This window comes from Alosa pseudoharengus, unplaced genomic scaffold (genome assembly GCF_046254945.1).
Source record: "Alosa pseudoharengus isolate Yale_2024_CS ecotype anadromous, Long Island Sound unplaced genomic scaffold, YU_APseudo_1.1 YU_APseudo_1.1_scf_3, whole genome shotgun sequence".
In the NCBI taxonomy this organism is placed as follows: Eukaryota; Metazoa; Chordata; class Actinopteri; order Clupeiformes; family Clupeidae; genus Alosa; species Alosa pseudoharengus.
The window spans coordinates 28,273,399-28,301,016 of NW_027468718.1; the positions used below are offsets into that span (position 1 = coordinate 28,273,399).

Here is a 27,618-nt window from a genome sequence, read left to right on the forward strand (position 1 = left end):
TGCATCTGTAATACTAATTAGAGTATAACAGTTAGTTTGAAACTAATGCCAAAGATGCCTCTATATGATTCAATAATTTATCGTCTTTTTAAGGAGTACTAACAAATCTGTCTGGGCCATTTTATAATATATTTGTAAAATAAACAACAAATTATCTCTTTTATAACTCTTTTAGGCAAAGACATGCAGTTATACATGAGAACATAAGTGTGCATTTCTTCACTTTTATGGAAGAAATGAAGCATTCTTTCAATGATCTAAAAGGGAACCAACACATTTGGCAAGACTGTAGCCTATAGGTGCATTCGGCCACAACAGTTCTAGGAACTCAGTTATACTAACTACTAACTGGAGGTTACCCATAGAACTACAGTTCCTAGGGCTTTTTTCTGTTTGCATTTGCACACGGTAGGAACTCTGAGATGACTTAATACACATTAGTAGCCCAACTATTACATGAACATAAAGTAATTAAATGGACAGTATTGCATCTAGTTTCTAGCTACTGATGTTATAGACAAACCAAAAGCTCAGAAAGCATTAAAAAAAGAAAGCTGAATTATTTTTTACAAAGATTTTTAAAAATGGTGCTTCTGCTGCCTTGGCATGCACATCAGTCATGGTTCCTATATACAGAGAAAATACCCAACCCCAAAGCAGGAGCTTAAATAGTTATAGGAACTGTGGTCAGAGGAACTATTTAATTCCCATGTCCATGCAGTCCGAAAAAAGGGGGTAGGAACTGCAAAAGGTTCCTACAGTGCTACAGGGCCTTATGTCAACAGTCATCAATACTCTCTATCACCTGGCGACCTCTACTGGTTTCATAGGAAGCCATACCACTAGCACACACACCTTTGCAGAATGACGGTTATTTGGAAAATAAGATTACTCTATATGTTGACAATGACTACATTATTATTTGTGATAGAGTTGCAAGACAATTCTTGCTAAATAAGGACAATACCTATCTATGAGTGCTGCAAAACATAATTTTATTTGAACATCATTAGTTTGATCTTCACATGGGACACAGAAACAGTAGACACCTCACTATCCTAAATATGCTGACACTTGGGTAGTAGCTGCATGAAACTTGCAATCAGGTTGTTTGTGTCCTGCTAATGAAGTGATCTTTACACCCTGAGCTCTACAACTTGTTGTTAAGAACCTCACCTTAGCTCAAGACCTACTACTATGCACCTCACCATCTCAATTATATTTGAGGATTTGTTCCCTTCTCATGCGAAGCGCGCTCCCGTGTACACGTTCACGATTGGCAGCTCCACGTCGACATTCTTCCAGCTGCAGACTGCTCTATACAGGGTAGAGAGAAACGAGAGTAGAGCGGCGTGAAAGCAGACCATCAGCAGTTTGTGGAGGTTTATAGAGGGACGTCAACTGCAAAATGTAATTGTTACACAGCGAAGAGGCTTAGATAATGACTACAGCCTCGTTTTCAAACGTTGCTTTTGCTTTTTAAGGTTGTCGCCTCGTGCTGTAGTGCTGAATAGCTTCTCTCAGATCAACCAGGTATGTAGTCTACTGTAACATTCTTTCGGTACTTCTGAAAAGTAGCTCTAGAATTGGTCGTCAAACCTGACATTTATGCACATTTAATGTTGGGGTTTGTTGGCATATAGCCTAAAGCTACTGCGACCTTAAACTTACGCAAAAATCAAAGTTTAAATCTTTTGAGCTGAACAGAATATTTGCTGTATGCAAAAAAGTAAGATGCCTTTTACCTGCACCGATTAAGTCATCTTCAAACATATGCATGATGTTTTTCATATTCATCCTTTTACAATTCTGTCTCAAATTCAACAGGTTAAATGAAGTTCGTTAAAAATGAAAAGTACATTTTCTTTAATTTTGTGTCACTTTCCACTATTAAGCTATATAGGTTATTTAACGGCATAGACTTCATTTGGAAAATTTAGACACGTCAGCTGTTCCACCTATCAAATGCCCTAATTGTTAACTTAACAACCCTGAAGAGAGACAAGGTTGAACTGAAAAGTAAACATAAAATGTCACACAGATATCTGCTTCTCTGTTTAAATTCATTACTGTGTGACTGCTTATGAGCTGGTATGAATATGCCTACATGTTGTCCACATTTAAAAACGTGTTTGTGTTTGCATGCATACATCTCTGTGTCTAGGCATATGTTAGGGATGGGGTGGGGGTGGGGGTAGAATGGGCAAACAGCTGAAGTTTCCAACTGTGTAGGCATCTTTTCCATTTTTTAAGATTCTTTTAACAGCCCAGGCTCAGTGTGGTCATGGCCTCCTTTGCCAATCTGAATCTGAATTTGTAATTGAGATCTTATGTCAGAACCTCTTTATTCATGTCAGAATGTGCAATAATTACACATAATTGTGGCTATGTATAAGAGCATTCCTTTTGAATCCTATGTTTAGTCAGAGGAAAACTTTTCAAGATGATGGGCTAAATGTGCTTCAGAGTTGCACTCACATTTACAACAGCATCCAGATATGCAAACTGACTTTTTCTCTCCCCTCTTTCATGCTTAAGCCAGTTATAGGCTATTCGATGAAAAGTCCATTGAGGAAGATTACCAGGCTACTGTGGCTTTCCAAGTAGAGTTCTGTGATACACTTAGACTCTAATCACTTGCAGTCAGTGCATTACAGAACTTTGTTTTGAGAGTTGATGTTCTGGCCTGAAGGAAACAAACATTACATCTGGAGGGAGGGGGTAATGATGCCAAACAAGCCACCAAGGGCTCTCAGACTTCACTGTTGTTTTCCCCCCCTGGTCTCACAAAAATAAAGCTGTTGCTGGCAATGCTTGCTCTTCAGTGTCTCCATATTGTCACTATATAAGTTTTCTGACAATACAGTCAGGATCATGAAATAAAGTCTCAGAGAGACACATAGGCTAAAATGTAATGGATCTGGTTTGTTACAAAATATTAACATGTCAAAGAATGCCTCTATAGGGATGCCTCTATATGTCTCTGAGGGCTATGTCATCACCTTTCCTCTGGTTTAATTGTGTGATAATTGTGGCAGAGGTGTGCTCCCTTCACATGACTTGAGGCCTACACTGCAGGGCTCCTGTCAAAGCATTACTCTGCCTTTTAAAGAGATCGTCCACGATATTGGAGAATGGATGGGTTCTGTAGAGAGAGTTTCAGGTCAAGTGTTCATTTCAAAAGACGTTTATGATTCATTATGTTCTTGCATTTGATTGCAAAGCATGCAAATTAGAAATGTGCTAAACGTCTACCTTTAGATAATTCCTTGCCTGATTAATTTATATTGTAGCCTATGACACGTTTTTCTGTGCAACATTTGGTGTTCACCCAAGTGGTAGTTCACTGACAACAACTAGGGCATTTAACTTTTCTTTTTTTTTTATTACATCAGTAAAAAGCATGTTTACAATATCCATTGCACAACTCAAATGGGGCAGTTATACTAGTCTACAGCCTGTTTAGTGTGGTTGATTCATTCTTTGGAACGCTCAGAGTATTACTGTAAGTATGACAAGGTTGTTACAACATCCATATTGCAATCATAAGAAACATTGTAATATTTTATAAGAGCCTTCGGGGCGGGGAAATAGATCGAATGCAGTGCATGACGGGACTCGGGATATAACTACCTCATATCCTACTATCACTGCGCTGACCTCTGACAGCTCAGCCTTTCCCTGCACAAACACGGAAGCAGCATGGCGTCAAACGGCAAGAGCTCTGAGCGGCAAAGAATTGCACAGCAAAGATTGAGAATCATCGCCGGTCATTTAAGAAAACAAGAAGAATTAGATCACACAGACATCGCGGCTCAAGAATGCAAAGCTGAGTCGAATAGTAATGCCGCGACGCCAAACTCGATGCCTAGGAAGAGGTAAAGATATGGCTATGATTGTTATACTCAAATGAAATGAGCTCTGCACTAAAGCTACTGTAGTTAGCCGCCTTCCACTTGGCTATCTAAAGGCATTGTTGTTTCAAACAGCTGTTCTGTAGCCTACTTCCAGGCATAAGAATATTGACAATTGCTATAAAAACTGATCGTTCATACTGGTAAAGGTATGATCTGCCAAACTAACGTTAGCTAGACCGAAGCGTCATTCCGTAGTCCACTAACAAAGTGTTTAGTCCAAGAAGTGGGTGCGGTAGTTCGTGCAAGATTTGAAGATGATCGGAGACTGTAGAAGTCGGGCATTGTGTGTAGGCTATTGTCCACCTGTTCGTGCGGGAAAGTTATCTGACCAATGAATGTAACCTGTCATCAATCTAGGCTACGGTGTTAACAGTCAGGGGTGTTCTGTTGTCGTTCCCCATTCCTGAAATTGTCATGAATAAAAGCATATTTCCTCTGTGAGTCGCTGTCTATAATATTCAAAAATAGCTGTAGCCTATTATAAGTGTTTCGCCACGGGGCTGGACCTGCCATTTCTCGGTTGACTAGCTAGTTGAATTCTTATAACGCTGATACAACTCTAGATTTCATTCAAGGTGTTAACCTTTTGGCCATTGTAGCCCAGAAGTTGATGTAAACTTTGATCATTAATCTGAGTATAGTGCGCGGTTCTTTTGTTTTTTATACCTTCTGGATTAGAAAAATAGCCTAGTTGTTTGTTGTATGAGATTATGAATGAGAAATCACACTAGATAACTTGAGTTTCTCAGGTAAAACTTCTGACGTAAAGGCGTCCTCTGATTGGCCAAAACCAACGGTGGCCTGACTGTGGACTCCTTATGAGGCAAGGCCAGCTTCCTGCCCTTCTTATCAAGCAGTAGTGACATCTAGTGTTAGACATATTTCATTCAAAGCATTGCAATTAAAAACCAGGATCTGCCATATTATTCACCCTGTTATTCTGGCCCCTTTAAACATTAAATTTTTCTGGAAATATAAGGTATCTTTCATAGGCTATATCCACCACAGACTCTAGAGCACTCCACTGTAGCCTTGGTAATGTAAGCCAACAGTGAAACCTGTCACCAACCACTGATAAGTTCTCTATCCTGCTCATACAGTAGGCTATATGAGTTTTGGGTGGTGCTGTGGTTGAGTTTGTGTAAGCTATTGAAAGCATGTGTACTGAATATCTCCTTTATCTTAGTGTGGTCATAGAGACCTAGATAAAGCATTCTGTTAACTCTCCTCTCACCTTCAGGAAATGTGGTTTCCTTCATCGGGAGCTTGCTTTATAACTTAAAATGAGCATATGGGATGAGAGTGAGGCCTTCGCATAGATTTGCAGATTTGTTGAAGGGACAAAGAAACCAGAAATGGAGCCCAGATTTCCAGGTATGCGGCCTGTCTAGTATGGCGATGAAGGAGCAGGATGATGAGGGATCCTGGTCTTGAGAGACCGGTTTGAAGTTTGACGGATGCCTTCCTTTCTCCTTTTTTTGACAGCAGCCATGATATGAACCACCATGTTCTCAAACAGTTCAAGTTAAAGTCCTCTCTTTTCTATTTTCCATTGAAATGTCCCATGGAAATTAAAAAGTCACTTAGTTGATGAAGTTCTTTGTATTTGGTATTATTGTTATTGGTATTACTGCTTTGACCATTTTTTTACTATTTCTCAGAGTGATTAATTATTTAGGAATATTACCGCTGATAAAGTGGTCAATATTACTTATGTCTTGATGTCTGGGTCTACGGGGATGCTGTGCGAGTACGCCGCTCCATCTGTCATCTTGGCTATTTTGTGTTTGTAAATCTTTTGTGAAGCAACCTTGGGTGTCTTGAAAGACTAAATAAAATGTATTATTATTATTATTATTATTATTATTATTATTATTATTGTTGTTGTTATTATACCAGTCATAAGTGTCGTTATTGTTAAAAAATTCTTTTGAAAGATAACCCAGGCGGTGACCTTCCCATTCTGTACTTGATGATTTGGTTAGCTTAATTATATTACTTTTGGTCTGGGGTCTTCAAATTGTTTCCCCGTTATCTCTTCTATTAAAGCTGGAATTGACCCATTTACTCTTTAGCAATTGAGATGGAGGAGGATGTTTGTTGAGGCTAATCCACAAGGAACAAACATGGTGTTGAATTGAAGAACTGTGTTGATCTGTTTTCAGTTGGTAGGTTACTTCCATTTCCACTTGCAAGATGTTTTTGTAGTGTAATCATGCTTTTAGAAGTGTTGTTTTCATAACTGTGTGGAAAGCTAGTCTATATTTATGTTGTTCTGTAAACCCAGGAAATGAGCAACCTGTTCTAGAATGTGGGAGACTATGGGGTTTTGGAGTCCTTCCTGCTCTGTGTTGTATGACATTTTTGAACGACTGATGCACAGACTCGTTGATTACCAGAATGATGAGTGTTTTCTCTCCTGTAATGCACTGGCATGTCTCATTGACTGATCTATACTGTGACTGATCTATACTTATATAGGATCTTGTACTATTTGGCCTATCCAACAGTAGCCTCTCAAAGCAGATGCTGTGTATCAGTTGAGACATTTTGTAATAGGGCCTAATGGTTGCAGTCTTCTAATGTGATGTAACTAAGCACTGCGTATCCATGCTTGTTCCAGCAGATCCATTGAGACAAATGCACTCTTGGAAACTACGCCATGTTCTCCCCATGAATCTATAAAGACATGAATCATTCAGCTGTGGCTATGTAACGACGAAGGGAATAGCATACACAAGCCCACAGTATTCTTCTCAATGTGATCTAAAAAGCATCTCTGCCACTGAGATCGTTGCCCTTTCCGGTCGCTGCTCCTGTGGCAGACCACGCTACCCCCATCTTTATATGCTTGAGATAAAAAGCTTTTGTTGAATATTGCGTCACTTATTTCCTAGAACTCATTAATAAAACTAAAGAATTAGTAATTGATTACAGGAGAAATAAGATGGCAACTGAGGCAGTGGAAATCAAAGGTTCAGTAGTAGAAAGGGTGAACGCATACAAGTATTTGGGTATTGTTTTTAATGACAGGCTAACATGGTCTGATCATGTTAACTTAAGTCCACGTTTATATTGTTATATAAAATTGTATTGTAAAATTATATAGGAAGTTGCTGTCTTTTATAGTAAATACTGATGTTGTGAGAATGGTTTTTATGTCAGTGATATGTAGAGTATGGAGTTACTGTGTGGTGGGTTGGGGTGGAAATGCTGGGGCAACTGAGAAAGCCAGGATTAACAGAGTGACTAAAAGGACTAAAAGGGCTGGAAAAATGGTGGGAGAGTTAAATGCAGTGGATAAAGTATATGATGACCACCTGGCAAAAATGACACAGAAAATAACAAAGGACCCTGGTCACCCTCTTCATGGTAATTTGACTGGTAGGGTTATGGAACGTAGTGGTAGGCTAAAGCCTCCTGTGACACGAACTAAGCGGTATGCTCTCTCTTTTATACCTCAGGCTATCAGACAACACAACAAGCTCTTTAAACCTACATTTTTATCATTTTTGTACTGTATTTATGCTCTTTTTTGTACTGTATTTATTATGATAATTTATTTGTACCCTCTTATAAAGGCTATATGTATATGTATGCTAAACTGTTTTTATGGGCATTAAGGCGGGTATGTGCACTGCAATTTCCATCTCTATGGATGAAATAAACTTGACTTGACTTGACCAAGGCTGGCATACGATGTGAAAGATGCTTATTGGTTTGCTAGTGAATGCAAGGAATGCACACTAATTAAGATGTTGCCTAATTTTGTTAAGATGCTATTCTAAAGGAGAAAGACTCTCCTGAATACCACTTTTAAAGGTAACATCCCAAGCTGACCCCCCCTCTACCCAAAATCCCCATCCTTTTCTATTCGCCTGTGCCTAGTTGTGCCCGGCAGTGTAGTTTGCATGCCCCTCCTAGAAGTGAGTTTGTGGTTTAGTGCTCGTGCTGTATTACTCCCCAGTGAGGAGGTGTTGGCCCTCCCTCTCACCAGAGTAGATGCTTGTGGAGACAGAACTCTGGAGCTGGCGGTGTAATTTACACAAGAACCTCATTACCAGCCTGACAGACATGCTCCACCCACTTGGTGGCGTATGTGCTGTGCAGTCGGGGTGTGTCACTGGATGCTAGGTGGAGAGTGTGTCTGACGGAGGATTAGAGAGGATAATACAGGGAATGTGTGGAGAGCTTTTCCTCTGCTTCCTCCGTCTGGCTTCTGGCTGGATATGGTGGCTCTGCAGCAGTGCCCATAAGATGCTATATAGTGTAATCATAATGGCCCTGGAAGTGAAACGTGTTTTGTGATTTATGAGCTTTGTAGGGATTGTTTGTCAGCTACTGTCTGTGGGTGGAATTCATAATTACTCATGTGAAGTGCATGTGTTAAACTCAACTTACATTTCCTGTTGCATTCACTATACCCAAGCCTCTGTCAAATACACATACCATAGGCACAATGCCATTCTTTATCTCACTTTTTCAGAAACATGCGGATATCCTCTGTTCTCTCTCTCTATCTCTCACTCACTCACTCACTCACTCACTCACTCACACTCCTCATGCATTCTCCCTCTCTTGCTCTATGATTTAACATGGGGGCTTGTCATGCAGTGCTTGATTCATAAAATGTAATAGCAGGCTGCATTAGCACTTCCCAACGATCTTAAGCTGTCTTCTGAATTTAGTGGTCCAATCAATTTCCCTCTTCTGATGCCAACCCCCTGGTCCCGTCCTGGGGAGGTCACTGAGCGGCGGGAGGCCTGGCCTGTAGACCACATGATTCCTTGTGAACTCCCTTGTGACTAGCCTGATTGCAGCGAAACAGCAGTGTGCACATGACGACCTGCCAGTTTGCTTGTTTTAATTGAAGTTGTTTGGCAAGGAGAATGGGTTTGTTGTGTCCATGTTGCCCTGACAACGTGGCGGGGTGGTTGTATGTGGAAACTACACCTGGGGAATACCCCCCCCCCTCTCTCTCTCTCTCTCGCTGCAAACACCACTTCCCTCTTTGACAATATCTACAGACCTCTAGACCAAGAGGAACCTAACCTAACTGATTACTGACCAGCACAGCTCTAACACACTCACTGAATACCTCTGGCATAAGACAAGAAAACATGAGCGGTCATCTGCTGATACTCGTGCCCTGTCAGAGTTTCGTATCAGGGATCCTTATGCATACTATAGCATAAATAGGCCTAGTGCTCTATAAATGATGGGTTTGGGGTGTTTAGAGTTATTTTTAATAATGTAATACTCTTCATTTGTTCTATCCCATGCACAGGCAGGAGGTCATGAAATGGAATGGTTGGGGCTACAGCGACTCTAGATTCCTCTTTAACAAAAAAGGACAAGCAGAATTCACAGGCAAGAGGTAAGCATCCATCACCCACCCATCGTCACCATCCAGATAGCTCCCATATGCATGGAGATGATCTCCAAACATCTGCATTTCAGTTTCTCTAGTCAGTGCAGCTTTAATATCTGTGCCACCATATGAAGATCTTCTAAAGTAACCCTAAATCCCACATTACTCAACCATACCTCTCACTTAATTACTAAACTGTCATAGTCCAGATTTAACCCCTTGACCTCCCATTTGGATTAAGCAGAGAAGCCAAGCATCTGTGACACAAATGGTGATTGCGGTATTGCAGACCGCGATGCCTTTGGACTCCTCTCAGCATCTCATTGAGATGGTTTATGAGGGAAATCCTTCACACTCCCGTCCGCCCTCGGCAACCACGAGTCTCCAGCACACGCAGGCCTGCTGCTCACTGCTGCTGCATGGGGCGCTACTGCCATCTAGTGGTTGGCATTTGTAGTTGGTCTGGCAAGGAGAGGAGTGGGGGAAGCGAACTTAGTAGGTGGAGACGTGTATTGCTGATATGAAAGGATGTGAGAAGCTAGCAATTCATTTAGTTTGTTTTTGTTAAGCATCAATGCCATAGGTATTTGTCCACTAATACAAAACAAGTAGATGTTTTCTTTTATTGTTTTATTCAATATAAAATCCTTTTGCCTCCACACTAAAATATGTGTTACAGGCTGTGTGATTAAACTTTTTCTTTTAAAAAAGAAAGAAGGAAAGAAAGAAAGAAAGCGATGGACAAGTCCAAAGGAGAAGAGAGCCACCCATTGTCTTAAATCTTCCTCTGAGTAAGATGGGTGCCCAGTGTTTGTGGCTCAGTGGTGACAAAGCGCTGGCTGAATGTGCGCTGGCACCATAATTGATGGCTCTTTTTTTTGGCACCCCTCCACTTCCACTCGCGCACCTTTATCTCTGTCGCGCACGGTGAAGGTGCCGCGAGACAGAGATGGGCCTTGTTGTGCGCATAATGGTGATGTATGGCCCAAACTGCGCCAGGCTAAAGCCGGCGGACCTCTCCTGTGTCGGCGGGCACCGCATCCATGTAACAGGCAGAGCGCCTCCAGACCCTTCAGTACACACACACACACACACACACACACACACACACACACACACACAAGCGTAAGTGTTGTTATGGGCCACGTGCGTGAAATACCATCTGCTGTCATGCCCAGTGACTCATTGTTAGTGGTTCAACTACACACACACACACACACTCACACACAGCGCAAGCAGGAGAGGGAGCTGAATAAATGAGAGTGTAGCGATCTCTCCTCCTCTTCCCTCCTCTCGGCGGGCCGGGACAGAGGCCGCATTATGGAGGAGCGTGTGCTTTATGCTCAGCTGGACAAAGGCATTCTGCAGCCCCTCTCCCCTGCCCACTCCTTCCCCTCCTCCGTGCCCTCTGTCCCTGAAGCAGAGGGATCCAGAGGCTGAGGGCGACAGCGCAGCCGTCTCAGCCACAACAGGCCCCCGGTGAACTCCACACACCGCAGGCCATACGGAGGTCATGGGCGGTTGCCATTGCCAGCTCTTTTTCAAGTGTTGTAGCACATATTGTCCCTATTACTGCAAGAACTTTTATCAAAGCCTTCTTCATTAATAGCTGCTTTTAGACACGTCCTCTGCAGTATATGCGGTTCTTTGTCAAACGGATGTCCGACCCATCGGGTGATTTAGATATGATGCTTACATGCGGACATTATGTGTGAACAACACCGACGCACATGAACAGAATCTCTGTGTGGTTGAACAGGTTGAATGTGGTTGAACACGCACATGAACAGAATCTCTGCATGTTCTTCGTTTCGTTCAGACACAAGCTCATTTACATAATGTCTGTCAGAAATACTAGGAGGGGAGTAGTGTAAGAGCCGGTTAAGTTCGGAGTTCCAAATGTCCGCTTATGATGTTCAGATATACGGCCCAACTGTTTGACATCCGCAGAACATGCAGACTTACACCTAGGTCTAAAAGCAGCTAATGTCAACAAGTTTCGCATCATTCTTACCAGATAGAGAGGTACTGATATGTCATTACATCTGTGTCCAGGTATCGGTTAAGTGGCTTGATCCTGCCTAGCCTGAAGGACTGGTTTGAGGGCACCTTCGGAGCCAACCTGCAGCATAAAAGCCCTGCCACGGTAGGTCTCTCCCTCAGCGTCTCCCTCGGTCAGTGTCCAAACAGCTGTGTCCGTGCGGCCCCCCGACTCACTGTGTTTCTGTGGTTCTCCGCAGCCCGCCATCAACGCCAGCGATGTCCATCCTCCCAACCTGAGCGAGAGCTTTGTGGTGGAGCTGAAGGCCACGGGCATCCCCTTCTCTCACGACACGGAGGACCGGGTGTTCCGCGCCCATGGTGAGGCCCAGTCCCAACGCACACATGCTCCACTGTCTCCTCTATGCTTTTAACACGGTTTATTGTTTACATGGTCAGACATGAGCATTGCAGTTTTGATTTCTTTTAAATATATTGAGCTCAAGTTTGGTTCAGGTCTGTGTGATGGCCGTATAGCACATCATTGAAGACTCTCTGTTTTCCTCTGTGCAGGTCATTGCTTACATGAAATCTTTGCTCTCCGTGAGGGGCGCTTCGGACGATGCCCTGACATGGTGGTATGGCCAAGTAAGTGTGTGTGTGTGTGTGTGTGTGTGTGTGTGTGTGGCTGGGTTGGTGCCGCTTTGACGGAAAGTGGAGATTTCATCCATTAGCCGGTTCACTCAACACTTCTGCATAGACCCTCTGTGAGCGATGCTTATCCACCATGCAGTGGTGTGGAATTGACATTTATGTAATCCCATGCACTGTGAGGAAACCAGGCTTAATCTCTGCAGAGTAGCATCTGTGTGTGTGTGTGTGTGTGTGTGTGTGTGTGTGCGCGCGTGTCTGTGTGTGTGTGTCTGTCTCTCTAAATAGGTTGGATAGCTGTGAGTTGAGGAGGTATTAATATGTATGAGTAGTGGCTTAATAATAAGCATCAGAGGGAGCGTGGGCTGCCATCCAATCGTGCGCAGCGTGGCCCTGCGTAGCGGCAGTGGTGGTGCAGAGGTGGAGGAGGCCTGCTGGCGTGAGTTACGGCGCAGGAGATTAGTTTGCTGTGCATTACGGCCGGCACTATTTTATCATGCAAATGAGTGTTGACTGATGGCTCAGAGTTGATTAGCAGGCTCCCAAATGGGCAGCAAATCACTGCGCTTCCATTATAGAGCACCAAATTGGAAAAACTCCTCTCCTTTAACCTTCTCCAGCGCCTTGGTCTCACGCAAAATGTAAAATATCACTCTCTCTCTGCCTGGCCATGTCCCAAATACATTAGATGGGCTGTCATATGTCAGTGACATTCGCTTTCTAGCCTTTTTTGTTAATAAATGGGTTGCATACTATGAATATGAATATACAAATGGCTTTACGTAACTTGCTGCATGGTCAGATAGAGAAGCTCCATTAGAAGATGTACTGTATATGTCTGATCTTACATCTCATTTGCACCTCCCACCCCCCTCATTTCCACCTATGCAGTGTTAGGATGGAGAGGGTGGAGTCCTCTCCCATTGGTGCATTCTCTCAGGGTGGGTGGTGTTTCCTCCTCCTCCTGATCGGGGAGGGGGCAGTGGCAGGTCTTTGTGTTTGTGTGTACACTGGCGGGTCCATGAGTCCTGGAGTCTCCGTAGCGCCCACTGCCCTCTCCCCGTCCTCTAGTGGCTGCTTGGCTGCCGGCCGGCCCCCTCCTCAGACCCCTGCGACAGAACTTCACTTTTTGCCACTCAAATGCCCAAATTATTGTGATTGGACTAATTTATGATAATTTACTCATAAATTACGAGAGAAACTCTAAATGCATCTGTCATCATTTTCATAATACGTGCTATTTGAGAAAAAAAAAAAGTTTGATTCATTGCCATTTGCTCTCACAGATTGCCACAACGACGTAGTGAAAATTGTGGAGTTGGCATGCAAGCACAATGTTTGTTTGATGCCATATGGGGGTAAGTATTTAGCTTAACAGATGTACTTTTTCCACTATGAGACTAAAATGATCTTCTGACATTGCCAATTTGTTAAGCTTGTTATAAAATCCACCCACATACTGGTGCTTATTTTTATGCAGAGAGTGCTCTGTAGTCAAAGTGAAGCTGAAAGTAATGGAGTATGGAAAATCAGCATACACATTTTTTTGTTGTTAGTTTTGCAAGTTACAGTTTAGTTTTAATGAGAAGTAATAAACTATTGCTATTAATTGTACTACTGTTGTGATTTTTCCCAGTACAGAAAAGACCAATTAAAGTTAAAAAAAAAATTAAAGTAATTTGAATACCTTATGTCATAATGTTTAGAGCTATGCACACTAAAATATATAAATAATATTAGTAATATTTAAAAACTAAGCAGGAGCATGTGGTCAGGTTCTGGGTCTGCTTTAGGGGGATGAAAATGCCTACTGTATGGTGGAGTTTATTAGAAAGATGCAAATGTAGTGGCAGAAAGAGAGGCTCATTACATTTGATGTGTGTCAGTGGCTGGTGTGCAGGTTGGGTGTTTCCGTGCTCAGGTCAGTGATGTGTCTCTGCTCCCCACAGGCGGGACCAGCGTCTCCAGCGCTCTGGAGTGCCCTCCGGAGGAGAAACGCTCCATCGTCTCCCTGGACACCTCGCAGATGGTGGGTACCCAGTTAGACTGGTAGATGGTGGGTACCCAGTTAGACGTGGCCATGGCCTCCGCTCCCACACACACACACACACCCACCCCCTCTCTTTCTCCCCCTCCCTCTACCTCTCCCTCTTTCTCTCATACATACACATACACACACACACACACACACACACACACACACACACACACACACACACACAGACCTGAGTCCAATCCCCAGGGCTCTGTGTTTCACTGGTGCGGTTCAGCCAAACCCCCAGAGCTGTGTTTTTCACCGCCGCTGTCTGCGCTCCCTCTCTCCCTCCTGAAGCCCAGAGGCTGCCAGCCTTCCCCCCTGCCTCCGCCTCCGCCTGCGCTAAATCACCCGCCACGCTCGCCTCCATGCTCGCCTCCCAAGAATGTTCTGGAAATGTGGAGAGCCAGAGCGAGACTACACTCCTCACACAACTTCTCGTCTGTTACCTGTGTCCAACATCAGCTCCTTGTCAAAAACCCTTGACTGTCTCACATGCTACTGTCCTTGGTTGATCCCACTCAAGGTCACCCCCCCCCCCCCCCCCCACCCTTTTAGAAAATGCACAAAGCAGACCGATGCGCTCTCACGTCTTCTCGTTTGTTTTTGTGCTTGGCTCTGCCTTTCCTCGCGGGCGCAGAGCTCACGGGGGCGTTGGTGCAGCGTCTCACCTCACCTCTGCTCAGCCCTCCTCAGCTTGGCCTCTCCTCATGTTCTCCTCCGGATGCAGAGGGACGTCTCCACCCCGCGGCCCCTGTACAGTGCGCAGTTTGGTGATATATTAAAGGAGCCGCAAGTCACCGCTCACACCAACCCCCACCACCGCCGCCACCCTCACCTCCGAGCCTGACCCCCATCCCCCCCTCCAGTGCCGGTTGGGGGTATATAAATACCAGTGGCCGGCGCGCTGTGTCGAGGGGTCACGGGCCATGTGCCTGAGCGGCCCTCACATGAAAGGCAGTACCATGACAGCGGCGGACGCTTTATTGCAGCCGGCCCGGTGATTGATGGCCGGGTCTGGGGGAGCTCAAGCTGTGCTCTTCCATGCCTTGAGGAGCGCTTAAACGAGGAGGGGACGTGTGGGCTCAGGGATGGAGGGGGTGGGGTGGGGTTGGGGGCGATGGGATTTGTGGGATTGAATGTTAAAAGGAGGTTTAACCTTTTGGAATCTGTCTAATGGAGTTAGAATCTTTCGTTCTCCTTCCTCTCGCTCCTTTTTTCTTTCTCTCTCTCTCTTTCTCTCTCTCTCTCTCTCTCTCTCTCTCTCTCTGTTTCTCTCTCTTTCTGTCACGCTGAACGCGCAGTGGCTCCTGCGAAACCAGCGTGTGCGCTCATGGAAAAAGCCGGCACCGTGAGCTGAATGTTTTCATAGAGTGTGCCATTAAACAAGAACTCCTGTTTGCCCGCACTGTGCTTCCCGCGTGTGTGTGCGTGTGTGCGTGTGTGTGTGCGTGTGTGTGTGTGTGTGCGTGTGTGTGCATTACACACACTGCAGTGACTCCGTGTTGTTAAAATACAGCCCCCTGACCTTTCCCTGGCTTTGCCAGTTAAGCCGTGGCGACTGGAGTGAATTTTGGAGGCCGTCATGGAGAGCCGCCTACGTCCATGTAACCCACATCAGATGCATGGCAGCCAGGCCTGCTTCTCATTTCAGCCCAAATCTAGAGCAGTGGAGGGGCTGGTGCAAGTCGTCCTCCTGGCAAAGGTGATGAAATACTGTTTCACCCAAAAAAAAGTTTTGTTTACACGTTTGTTTTTGTTTGTTTTTTTGCCTTTTTTTCCCATTCAGAACCGAATATTGTGGATTGATGAGAAGAATCTAACTGCCCACGTAGAAGCCGGCATCATTGGGCAGGATTTGGAGAGACTGGTAAGTGCATGTTCCTGGCGGTTCCAAGCACACCCTCTGTCAACAACATACATTCTCGTTTTTCCAACCTCGCGCCAAAGATCCTGGCTCCTTGACATGGCAGTCAGAACACATGCTCACCCATCGTCATTAGCATCCACTGGTGAGGCTTCTGTGGGCCTGTGGTGGCGCCCGTGTGGACTTGCCCTTATGCAGCGGGTGCCATGACTTAGCCACGGCATGGAGCCCAACACGAACAGTGAGGCAGGGTAGGGGGTGGGTGGACGTGTGTGTGTGGGAGTGTGTGTGGGAGTTGGGGTGGAGGAGTATGTCTGGCAGCGCCGTGCTGCAAGGTAGAGATTGAGGCACACTGACAGGCTCGGAGCAGATGGCACCATCAAACTAATGCAGAAAAATGGCGAAGGAGCTGCTGTTTGATGTGGAGGAATGCGTGCGGTGCATCTCAAGCAGACTGCGCTCCTGCATATAGAAAAGGGCCAATTTGATGGAGCAGATGGTTCGGCATTAAAGCAGCCCCCGTTCCGAAAGAGGGGAGGGGTGTTTAATTAAAAAAAAAAAAAAAATGCAGGCCCTGCTTTTTTTTTTCTTTATAAAAAGTAAAATTATTCCTGTATCACCTGGAACAGTTGTCTCCTTGAGAAAAGCTGCACATCGGTATTTTCCTCACACCTGCAAGTCCAGGAGCAGTCTTCCTCTGAGGGCGAGAGTTACAATATTATGGCCTTTCCTTCACGTCCAACACAAAAGCAAAGAGAGATGGTGGGCTAACAATGCCTTATCAGTACAGGTCTTATCTCATGAGTGAGGAAAAAATACATGTGTATTAACGTATGTCCACTCTTTCTCTCCGCAGCTCAATGAGAGTGGCTACTGCACAGGCCACGAGCCCGACTCCATGGAGTTCAGTTCTCTGGGGGGCTGGGTGGCCACCCGTGCGTCCGGCATGAAGAAGAACATCTATGGCAACATAGAGGACCTGGTGGGTTACTGTGGCCCTGCACACTGGGGGCATGGCACTGTGATGTGGAGGGCTTACAACACTCACTTTTATGAGTCAATAGAAGTGCACTGATCTTTGACTCTGAAAGCTCTGAAGCTCATGTCTACACAGTGACATTTTGCATTTCATGTGGACATGTTGTTTCTAAATAAAATTCAACTTAGATTTTATAGTCACAGATTCATTCTCAGCAAACATAACCAACCAATCAGTGCCTTTGCTGCAGTGCAAGTGTGTATCGGTCAAATTATAGTTTTATATTTTGATGCGTTTGCCATGCCTCTGGTAGGGTCAGATTTCTCCCTGTTGTCCCGTCCTGCTGCTGTGCGTTCCTCAGTGCTCAGTGGATGTCCTGTCCTGTCCTCCCCCTCAGGTGGTGCACATAAAAATGGTGACCCCCAGGGGAGTGATCGAGAAGAGCTGCCAGGGCCCGCGCATGTCCACCGGACCCGACGTCCACCACTTCATACTGGGCTCCGAAGGTGAGTGCGCTGTTGGCCAGGGAGCATGCTTGCAGTGGATAGTGTCTTGTGGAACACGCACGTGTGGGTGCTTGAGTGTGTCCCGTGTCATTTCTCTGTGTTTGCTGCTGTTTGCCCATGAGCATGTGGCATGTGGCATGGGGGTGGGGGTGGGTGGCTGTGTGGGTGCTGAGCCCGGGGTTTGTTTGCCACAGGGTTAGGTGAACAGTAACTAGGATGCCAGCTGTAGAATAAAAAAAAAAACAAACAAGGCAGAAAAGCCACCTCTGGTAGGTCAAAGGCAGGGGCGTGCTGGCACCCCCCAGCCCCCCCTCCTCTCCCGTGTTCAGAGCTCCATGTCCTTGTGCGGAGGGCCCGGGGAGAGTTCTGCCTGCCATATGCCAGGGCCCTACCCGCTACAGCGAGGGTGCAGGGACCGCTGGCACCGCTCCCCCCAAACATCTGTGGGAGCGGCCCGCACAACAAAGCGCCGCAATCTGCTCTGCAACGCCGCATGCTACACAAGCAGAACTCTTTATTTGTACTCATTACTGAACACCCCCCCCCCCCGTGTCATTTCTCTTTTCTTTAAACAAAATACATCTGTGAACAGGACTACGTGAATATTTCATTAACTGTAATCATCTCATTTAAATGTCCTTCGGTTTAGGGGGGAGTGAAACCTTTTTAAAGGACAAGTTAATGTAGCCTCATTCCAGGTCCTGTTAGCGGTGTCCTTTTTTTAGTGCTTTATCAGGCTGGATTGGGTGGCTGCTTCATATAAAAGCAGGCTGTAACTGATCCTGGCTGACTTCCTGGTGATGTAATGGAAGGCAGTGGGCACAATCGCTTTGTTTGAGCCCCACGCCACATGGGCCCTCTCAGTTTCTTCCTCATCTCTCTACTGGTGTTTTTGGCACAGCTTAAACATCAGCGAGTGGAAGTCAAATGAATACATCTCATCACTCAGTGTTTTTGGCAGCATTTCTACTAAGAATGTTAAATCATAGTTTAAACCATTATGTAATATTATACTCAATGTTCAAACTAAATGTTTAATCGGACATTTAGCTCTGATTGTGTAGCAATCAGACAATACTCTTCTCGGCTAGCGGTGTGCATTTAATAATCTGAAAGTGTACAGTGAAAGTGTAACATTTAAAAGAAAGATTAAAGAAATGACCTCTACACGGTCTGTACTTTTAAGTTAAACCAGAGAGGGAGTAATCAAGGCTCTAAAGCTAAACTCTGTAAAAGTGATCTACAGGTTACCAACATAAGCAGTAGTGAGACACTTAAGCACCCACTTCCTCAGTTTTGGGCTCTGCAGTGGCTGTAGGCTGGTAGATGGCACCATCTCTCACAGGAAGAGCAATGCATTCTGGGAGGCCTGTGGCGCAGATCCGTGTCTCATCTAGACACCTCCTGCTTCTCCATGGGATGCCATTCAGAACTCCCACTGAAAAAAAGAGAACTTGACATCGCATGCTCGGCAACGTGCTCTGCATACTAAGTGGGCGGCCTTTTGTGTGTGCTCAAGAATTACTGCAACCTTTTCCGCTCCTCATTGACTGGGGAATAGGTTTGTTTTAGCCCCTCTTAATCTCCCCTGACCTTGGACAAAGAATGGCCTGGAATTCTAAAGGACAGCAGCTCGATCCTTGGTCAGAGCGCGCTCTCTCAGAATGATCGGAATAATCAATGATAATCAGTTTGGTCTTTCTACCGCTTCCCCTCACCACCTCACTGCCACCACCGCTATCGCTCCTCTTCCCTTTAATGCAGATGTCTGTGTCTGGCTGGGACTAAACGTATCTAAGGCTGCGGAGTTAATGCAGTGTGAAACGGCCGCCGGGGCTGCTAAAAAGTCTGCTTTACAGAACTGCCTACGGAATGGTGGCATCTCATGCCAGGCTGTTAACCTTTTTTTCTTCCCAGCAGACAGAAAGTGTGTCTGCCACACACCTCTTTAAGTCCTCCCAGGGACCAAGACAAAGAGCCGAGCTGCTGGACTGATTTAACTCTATGTTTGGCCCCTCGCTAGCACTGGTCACAGGTGTACATGTAGGAGTTGGGCGGTAGACGTTTACGTCTGGGAGGACAGAGTTATTGTTTTTTGTTTTGTTTTGTCTGTCTGTTTGTGTTTCGGTGTGAACATTGACCTTCCAGAGAGCAGACGGGGGGGCCAAGGGCTCTTTCAGGCCTCCCTGGGCCTGCATGCGGTGGAACAGAGGGCGCTTGGAGTGTACTGGTGGTCAGGGCGAGGTGAGGGCGCCGTGTGTGTGTGTCCGCCAGAGCGTGCTGGACTCCCATGTTCTGGGCTGTGCCGCTGGAGAGAAGCATGCAAAGCCACATTAAGGGCCTCATTAACAGGCATGTCAGGCACAGGAGGGGCGCCTAATGGAATTGGCTGTGTTGGGTTCCTCCGCAACCACTAAGTGGCGAATGCCTTAATTAACAGACAAACGCATATGGCTCTGTGTGTTGGATATTCGCGTTTAAAATGTCACACGCTTCTCTGCGCCGAGTTGATGAGCCTCCCTGAGAATTTATCCTTTGAGCTTGTCACTTTAATTTCTTCAACATATTGACAAATGCGTTGTACGCTTCTCCCTTCAATGCTTTTGCTGTTGCTGCAGACCGCTGTTGTGTTGCTCGCAGGATTAACCTGTGCATCTTTGATGAAGATCGATATTTTGTCTAATTAATCATCAATCATAAAACATTCAGATGCTCATTAGCCTCACATCTGGATTTCTTTCTTTTTTTAATGGACTCCGTAATTGCTGAGGCATAGGACGCAGAGGGAGAGCCACCGTTTAGACTCCTTCGGACCAGAATTATGAACCAGTGGCAGAGTTATGAAGGGGCTTTTACAGCGGAGGTTATCACTATTTACAGTGATCTCGTTAAGATGAAAGCGCCATTAGGGCCGCATGCTGTGACTCGGAGCTTTTCTTTATTGAGCCAGTTTGTCTGTGTGCAGGGGGAGCTGTAAACAGGACTCATTGGCATGTTTATTACATGGCCAGGGCCATTTGCCGTCCATATTTCACATGTCGTCTTGATGCCACGCCAGCCTCAGCTGTGGCGTGTGGCTTGTCATCTTTCATCGCCACATCCTGTCCTGGTTTGGAGACAGACGCTGGGTTTTGTCATGGGCCAGACAGTGTTTTATTTTAGTTTATTTTTTCTTTTCTTTTTTGCGTGATGTCTGCTTAGAAACTGTTTCTGGGAACACTAAACTGAGTCTTTCATAAGGGGAAAAAAGCTTTGCTGTTTGCTGTGGAAAGTCCTGGTGTTGATGTAGGCGTTGGCCTATAGCCATGCTTCTTGAGAGATACCCCTTGTGTAAGTGACCACAGAACGTGACCCTCAGATGCAGACGATAGTCGCTGGGGTCGGGCCTCCTGCTGAGAGGACGTGTATAAGTTTTAACGGTGGCTGTGGTCTCGCCCAGGACTGGCCTTTGATATGCCTCACGGTTGTCCCCTCCCCCTTGTCACGCCGATAAATCTAGACTGCAGCCCTGCATGGCAGACGAAACCAGATCACCTGTGTGAGATGTAGCCTAAGCGCCTCCAGGTCTCCAGCCGCGTGCCGAGGGCAGAGATATACATTACATAAATACGCTTTAAGTCCAATACGCGTCTCAGTCATGTCACCAAGAACATGTTCCTTTCATTTCCTCTGAGCCACCAGTCGCTGTGAGGCCCTCAGAATCCTTTGTGAGGCCTCTATGAGATGGTATTCTTTTGTTATTTTATGACATGCTTGACCTGTACACTGTCTCACGCCAACTCAGGAACCCTTGGAGTTGTGACCGAGGTCACCATGAAGATCCGGCCAGTCCCCGAGTACCAGAAGTACGGCTCTGTGGTCTTCCCAAACTTCCAGGCGGGCGTAGCCTGCCTGAGAGAGGTGGCCAAACAGGTGAGGTGTCCTGATGAACGTTGCACTTTTTGTGTTCGGGTCAGTCTAACAAGATTTCTTATGCACTCTTATGCACTCTCCTGAGGAGTGGACATGGGGATCATTTATTGGGACTCAAACCACACACAGCAGATCCAATCCTTTTTTATGTCACTGAACTGCAGAGTGATTTGAGTTGTTCCCCATAAGACATTTACTACCACTGATCTTGTGATTCTTGCCATGTCCCACAGTAACATTGCTCCCATTACTTTGGTAAAGAGAAGTGCCTGTTGAATGAGCGAATGGTCTGTGATGACTGTTCGTCTCGGCTGTGTAAATCTAACCTTGTTATTGCCGTGCTGCCTGAGCTGCTGATTCAACACCTTTATTAATGAGTGCATGTTTGCCACCCTCATTACGACTGCATAAAATGAGAACATTTCCAAAGCACACAATTAGGGTATTGATTGCTTCTCTTGCAGTCAGAGGTGATATGTAATCCTCCCCCTAAATTTACCTCATTGACTCCTCAGGATTACATTTGATCCCACATCCCTTCATGATAATGTCTCTCATGCAGTCTCATGATATACCTACCTGAAGTGATTTTTTCCCAGTAGTTTTGTTTTACTTACATAGATACCAATTTAGATACCAATTCTTTCCACATTCTCAAATTTTGTGAAGAACTAAACTTTTTGTGTGCATAGAAGAACTAGTGAAAAAGGGAGTAAAAGCTGACTCGTTGCCTTTATATCTTTGTTCAGTATAGTCTTTTGTGGATTCCCCTTTCCCCCCTGCAAGACTGAATGTAGATAGACAATATACATATCTAATATATCAGTATGAGTCGCTAGATCCTGCATGTATTGATCTTTCCTATTTCTCTTTCTTTTCTCTTGCCTTTCTTCATCAGAGGTGTGCACCTGCATCCATTAGGCTAATGGACAACGAACAGTTTCAGTTTGGTAAGTCACCTTGCTCTACCTGGCATCACTTTGCTCCTTCTGAAAGGCCATATATTTCAGTCTCGGCCATTTCCACTGGCCTTTGACAATTATTTAAACAGCTTTCAAAGAGTCTTCCTTGCCTCTGTAAAGCTCCTGTACAAGCGGTCCTCAAATAATGTCTGGGGGAGAAATGGAACAGGGCCAGGCGTGGTGAGCCGCAGTATATTATTTTCATGAAATCTGTCTGAGAAAGAGGGAACATGGAAGAAGAGGGGGAGTGCCTGAGCAAGGGAACACGTCGAAAGACAATGGGAGGCAGGGGGGGTTGGTAGCACTGCTGTTGCCATAGGAACGCATGCCTGGCTGATGTACGGTGGCACGGTGGTTGGCCGTGAGTGACAGAGGCTCGGCGGCATGGGCAAACCCCTGGAGCGGAGCAGAGCGGAGCAGAGCGGCCGATGGCAGCGCAGCAGTACTTGGCAGACACGTCCATTAGCACGGCAGTGAGATGGAGAAGAGCATCCTGGCGCCATGCTCTCCCAAGATACGTGCGCGTGTATGTGTGCGTGTGTGTGTACGCGTATGCGACTCTGTGTGTGCATATCTCAACGCAGTTGTTTGTTGCCTGACGTGCCTGGTTAACCAGCTAGGGCCAGGGTGTATGTTTTTTCAACAGTTACTGTTTGCCAAAATACCTGTTAATTAACCTGAAATTAATATGTTACCACATGGTACCACATGAGCATATAGTTACGTTAGTACACGTGATATGTGCATTTAACTTAAATATTTATTTTATTTTGAGCCCCTCCACATCCTTGTCTCTAATTGGCACATGACTGTTAAAAGCGTATGTATTTTTTATGATGCGGAGCGGTTTAATTTTGCATGACATCATTTATCTACAGAGTCCATCACCCTCTGCTGTCTAGTATAAAGTTAAATTGATCATTATTTCACCGGCTGAGCAGTCGAACACACAAGGAAGAAGAGGGGGGGGGGCATCTATAGACAATGAAAAATGGCCTTGGCAACAATTAAAGCTCTCCTTTTATATAGGAGTTTTTACAGCGTTATTTTGTGCAGAAATCTGGCGGGGTGCGTCAGGCGTTTGCCAGACATCTCTGGAAAGTTCCACCGTCTCCAGGGAGCTCATTATCTCGCCTGCATTTCCACGTTTTTCACAGACTATGCACTTCTTAGCATTAAGCAGGCGAGCCGAGGAGAGGCGAGCGCTGCGCTAATAACCGAGACGCCCGAGCCGGGCCGCGACTCCTCCGATTTATTAATGGCCATCCTCCCTTCTTAATCACCCTGAGCGCCCGACAGGAAGAGCGGCCTGATTAATCCTCCGTCCACTGAAGGGGGGGAACCACTGCTATGGACTTCACTCTGTATCATCACACAGACAAGGAGTGGCTGTTGAATTTAGAAACGTCCACCACCCCCCCCCGCCATCATGGCTTAATCAAGAAAACGCTGTGATGGGAAGGTGTCTGCTTGGAGCTGATTTTAGAGGACATATGTGGTGCGAGATGGACGTGTGTTTGATAAAATTGGGATTTGATTGGGATGGCGGCTGATGTTGCATGAGGGAAAGCTGTGGGGTTCAGATCTTCACTTCCCATGAAATGGCGCCAGAGAATGTAGTAGTGGTACAGTTGTGAGTGTTCCCCAGAGTGTCCTGGCGTTTAAACATCAATCATGAAAACATTATAATGGTTTTGAGGCTTTAATAATGTGTAACAGTTAAGTGGAGTTGAGTAACAATTCTTTTAACTTTGATCCACCACCTCACTTACTGAGGTTAGCAGTGATGCCTGTGGGAACCTGCCCATTCAGTCTCAAGTGGAAGTAATTAAGCTACTGAGCAATGGAAAAACGAGGAGGCCAGCAAAACAAACGCTGGGTTAACAGTCTGCAAGAGTCTCTCTCTCTCTCTCTCTCTCTCTCTCTTTGTCTCTCTCTCTCTCTCTTTGTCTCTCTCTCCCTCTCTCTTTCTCTCTCTTTCTCTCTCTCTCTCTCTCTCTCTCTCTCTCTCTCTCTCTCTCTCCCTGCATGGTTGTGAATACATGTTTGTGTGATTGATAGCCATCCCGGCCCTGTTGGACCCACGTTTTTTGGTTGTCCACAAGCCTTGTTCTCCCCCCGCGTGTTCAATAGTGAATAAATCAGAATGCGTGGTCGAGGAAGACGGATATCGTGGTGTCACCCTCACTTCCCCCTTCAGGGCCCCTGGTGATTTATGAGGCTTGTCCCCCCCGACTACTCCTCGTCAAAGTTGCTAAGTTATTCGAATGTTGCCATTTATTTTCCTCCCCATTGTTTTAGCAGCCAGATCCATCTGACGTGTTAGTCCTGGATATCCGCAGGAAGCGAGTGGAAGATGGGGTGTCAAGTGTGTCATATTAGTGTTGTTGTATATTTGCGCTGAAGTGTAAGGGTCCTGTTGCTAGTGTTAAGGCTCGTAACTCGTAAGTAAGTACGTTTGTCATCCCCACAGGTCACGCGCTGAAGCCCCAGGAGTCCTCCATCTTCACCTCTTTCGTCGAAGGCCTCAAGAAGTTCTACATCACCAAGGTAACGCAAAAAACCACGCCGGTAAACTCTGTGTGAGGTGTTGGCATTTTGATTGCGCCTCAGAGCATCACTAAAAGGCCGTCTCCTCTCTGTGTCTGTGTCTCACCCCAAGTTTAAAGGCTTCGACCCGCACCAGTTGTGTGTGGCCACGCTGCTGTTCGAGGGCGACCGCGAGAAGGTCCTGCAGCACGAGAAGCAGGTGTACGACATCGCAGCCAAGTTCGGGTGAGCGGCGTCACTCTTAAAGTCTTTAGGCCACCACTGCCTTAAGTGTTTAAGTCGATCTTTAAGCCACCACTGTCATAAGTCTTTAAGTCAATCTTTAAGCCAATCTTTAAGCCACCACTGACCTCCTGCAACTTTCCCCACTAGAAAGTCGTTGTGAAGACACAAAAAAATGTTTGAGAGGGGTGGGGGGGGGACTCCTAGTGAAGGCAGGAGGAATTGGTTTGGATCTGCCATCCTTAGCCCCCGCTCTGCCCGCCTACCTGCCCCAGGGGCTGCTGGGAAGGTGTGTTTGGAGAAGTGGGCTGAGTCTAAATGGCGTTGTGATGGATCGTCTGTGACCATCTTCTTGTCAGGCCCGCTTTAGTGTGTGTCTGTGTGTGTCTGTGTGTGTCTGTGTGTGTCTGTGTGTGTTTGTGTGTGTGTGTGTGTGTGTGTGTGTGTGTGTGTGTGGGAGTGGTGGGATGGAGGACATCTCACTCTGGGAGGAGACCTGAGTAATGGGGGGGTCCGCTGGAGTCCAGGCCCACCTCCCTCCCATACCAGCCCCCCTGCCTGATTGATTGATGGCCCGACCAATCGATTGCGGCCCCCTGCTGGAAATAAGTTATCTATCAGCCAGTGGAGGATCACCACTCAGTCACTGCTCGCTATCAGAAGGCTGCCCTCTCGTGGTGTCCTCTGAGTATCTGTGTGTCTGTGTCTGTGTGTGTGTGTGTGCCTGTGTGTGTGCCTGTGTGTGTGCCTGTGTGTGTGCCTGTCTGTGTGTCTGTGTGTGTGTGTCTGTGTATCAGTTAGAGTCCATGTGTGTGTGTTTAACCCTTGACTGGGGCATTAACCTTGAACGATAAAGTGATATCTCCCAGACACTTGTGTGGCTTTTGCTTCTCTGTGGATGCATTGAACTCGTTAGGTTTGCTTTGAAGTTGTTGTGAAAGTTCTGGGTAGTGTGACAGCGGAGATAGCGTGCGTGTGCGTGTGCGCATGTGCATTTATACACATCTGCTAGCACTGCACGCACTGCAGATAGGTAAGTTCAGTGAGAGTGTGCACGTCACGTATACATGTGACTTATACATGTGTTCATCTTTGAGCCTGTGTCTACTTTTTGTGCAGTTGGTGGGAAAGTTTGTTTGTGTATGTACATGTGTAGCTGTGTGTGTGTGTGTGTGTGTGTGTATGTAGCTGTGTGTGTGTGTGTGTGTTGTGGCGGCCGGCTGGCTCTCAGACAGAGGGCCTGCTGTGAGGCGGATGTGTGAGGAGCCTCAGGGCTTCCATATGGAGCCAGCCAGGAACCGCAGCGTTCCACACCATTAAAGAATGTTCCAGAGCCGGGGAGAGCCCTCAGACATCTCACACCCTCCTGACTGGGGGCAACCATTTTCTCTTTTTCTGTTCTTTCTTGACTCCTCTTAACCTGTTTCCCCTTTGTTCATTTCCTCAGTTTTCTCTGTATTTCCCTTATTTTCTCTGTCCTTTTTCACTCTCTCTTTCTCTCTCGCTCTCTCGCTCGTTTGCTCTCTCTCTTTCACTTTCTCTCTCTCTCTCTCGCTCATGCTCATTCTCCTTCCCCCATCTCTCACTCTCTCCTCATGGCTGTTGTTACAGTTTAACCATTGTGCCTCCTCCTGGTCGATCCATGAGATTAGTGACCTCCTAATACCATCTGTGACCTCCTCTGATCAGTCCTTTCACTCTGGACATCACTGACTGTCCACCCCCCACTCCGAACTGGACCCCACACTGGCTCCTTCTTTGTCTCGTCACGCTGCCCGTAGCATATTCGTCATTGTCACCTTTGGCGCGCGGTGCCGATGCATCTGGGGAAGGCCCAGCAGCCGGCCGATATTTGTTTTCTGCTTTAAGCCCACTGAAAGGCAGGTAGAATCAATAGAGCGATTTTCTAATGAGTTGGCTCTGATTAGTTTGGCTAGTAAATGAAGATTTGATTAGCTGCTGATGGTGATTGATGTATGGGCCTGTGTGGATGCCGATTGATTGGGGTGGGGGGGTGGGGGGGGGTGGGTACACTGGAGCGGCGGATGTCTGCGGTGAGCCGCGGGGGCAGCTGTGGGGAGGATGGTGGTGTGGTCAGTGGGGTGCTGAGGGTGGCGTCATAGCTGCCCAGTGAAAGGCTGGTTTAAATATTAACCCTGGTTTGCTCTGACAGGGGCCTGGCAGCTGGAGAGGACAATGGCCAGAGGGGCTACATGCTGACCTTTGTCATCGCGTACCTCCGGGTGAGTGACACGTCCCTGTCGCCTCTGAGCCCCACAGACACACACACATGCTCAGGCCTCTCTCTTCATTTCTCTATCTGTCTCTGCTTGTCAGTCAGCTTGACACAGGGCCTCATCTCTGTTCAAACAGCTCAGAGGAATGTGGATGGACACCATTGATTTGAGGCACCTTTGTGTCTTAACAGCCTCCTTTCACATGCCAGTCTCATCAAACCCGCTGGAAAACCCCATGCCAACTGCTGGCACTGCGATTGACAGGTCTAATGATGTTTTTCTGTCTCCTCTGAACAGGACCTGGGGATGGAGTACTATGTGATTGGCGAGTCGTTTGAGACATCCGTGCCTTGGGACAGGTATTGTTTAAAAAGTTTCTGATCTTGATGGCTGGGTTTTAAATGCCCTGAACAAAGGGCATCAAAGAGT

The 27,618-nt window shown here is 46.2% G+C and overlaps 1 protein-coding gene across 1 annotated transcript in view; it reads left to right on the forward strand.

The window, feature by feature from the left end:
* The first annotated feature begins 3,585 nt into the window (after nt 1-3,585).
* agps (alkylglycerone phosphate synthase) overlaps nt 3,586-27,618 on the forward strand; it is a 36,109-nt gene continuing 12,076 nt past the window's right edge. Inside the window, exons 1-16 of the mRNA XM_076263820.1 lie at nt 3,586-3,878; nt 9,205-9,294; nt 11,344-11,434; nt 11,529-11,649; nt 11,842-11,916; nt 13,206-13,277; nt 13,869-13,948; nt 15,744-15,824; nt 16,678-16,803; nt 17,198-17,306; nt 21,091-21,218; nt 22,117-22,168; nt 24,654-24,730; nt 24,843-24,955; nt 27,126-27,195; nt 27,487-27,548. Of these exons, the coding sequence (XP_076119935.1) occupies nt 3,703-3,878; nt 9,205-9,294; nt 11,344-11,434; nt 11,529-11,649; nt 11,842-11,916; nt 13,206-13,277; nt 13,869-13,948; nt 15,744-15,824; nt 16,678-16,803; nt 17,198-17,306; nt 21,091-21,218; nt 22,117-22,168; nt 24,654-24,730; nt 24,843-24,955; nt 27,126-27,195; nt 27,487-27,548 (1,523 nt within the window). The 5' untranslated portion in view covers nt 3,586-3,702. The remainder of the gene's footprint in view (nt 3,879-9,204; nt 9,295-11,343; nt 11,435-11,528; nt 11,650-11,841; nt 11,917-13,205; nt 13,278-13,868; nt 13,949-15,743; nt 15,825-16,677; nt 16,804-17,197; nt 17,307-21,090; nt 21,219-22,116; nt 22,169-24,653; nt 24,731-24,842; nt 24,956-27,125; nt 27,196-27,486; nt 27,549-27,618) is intronic.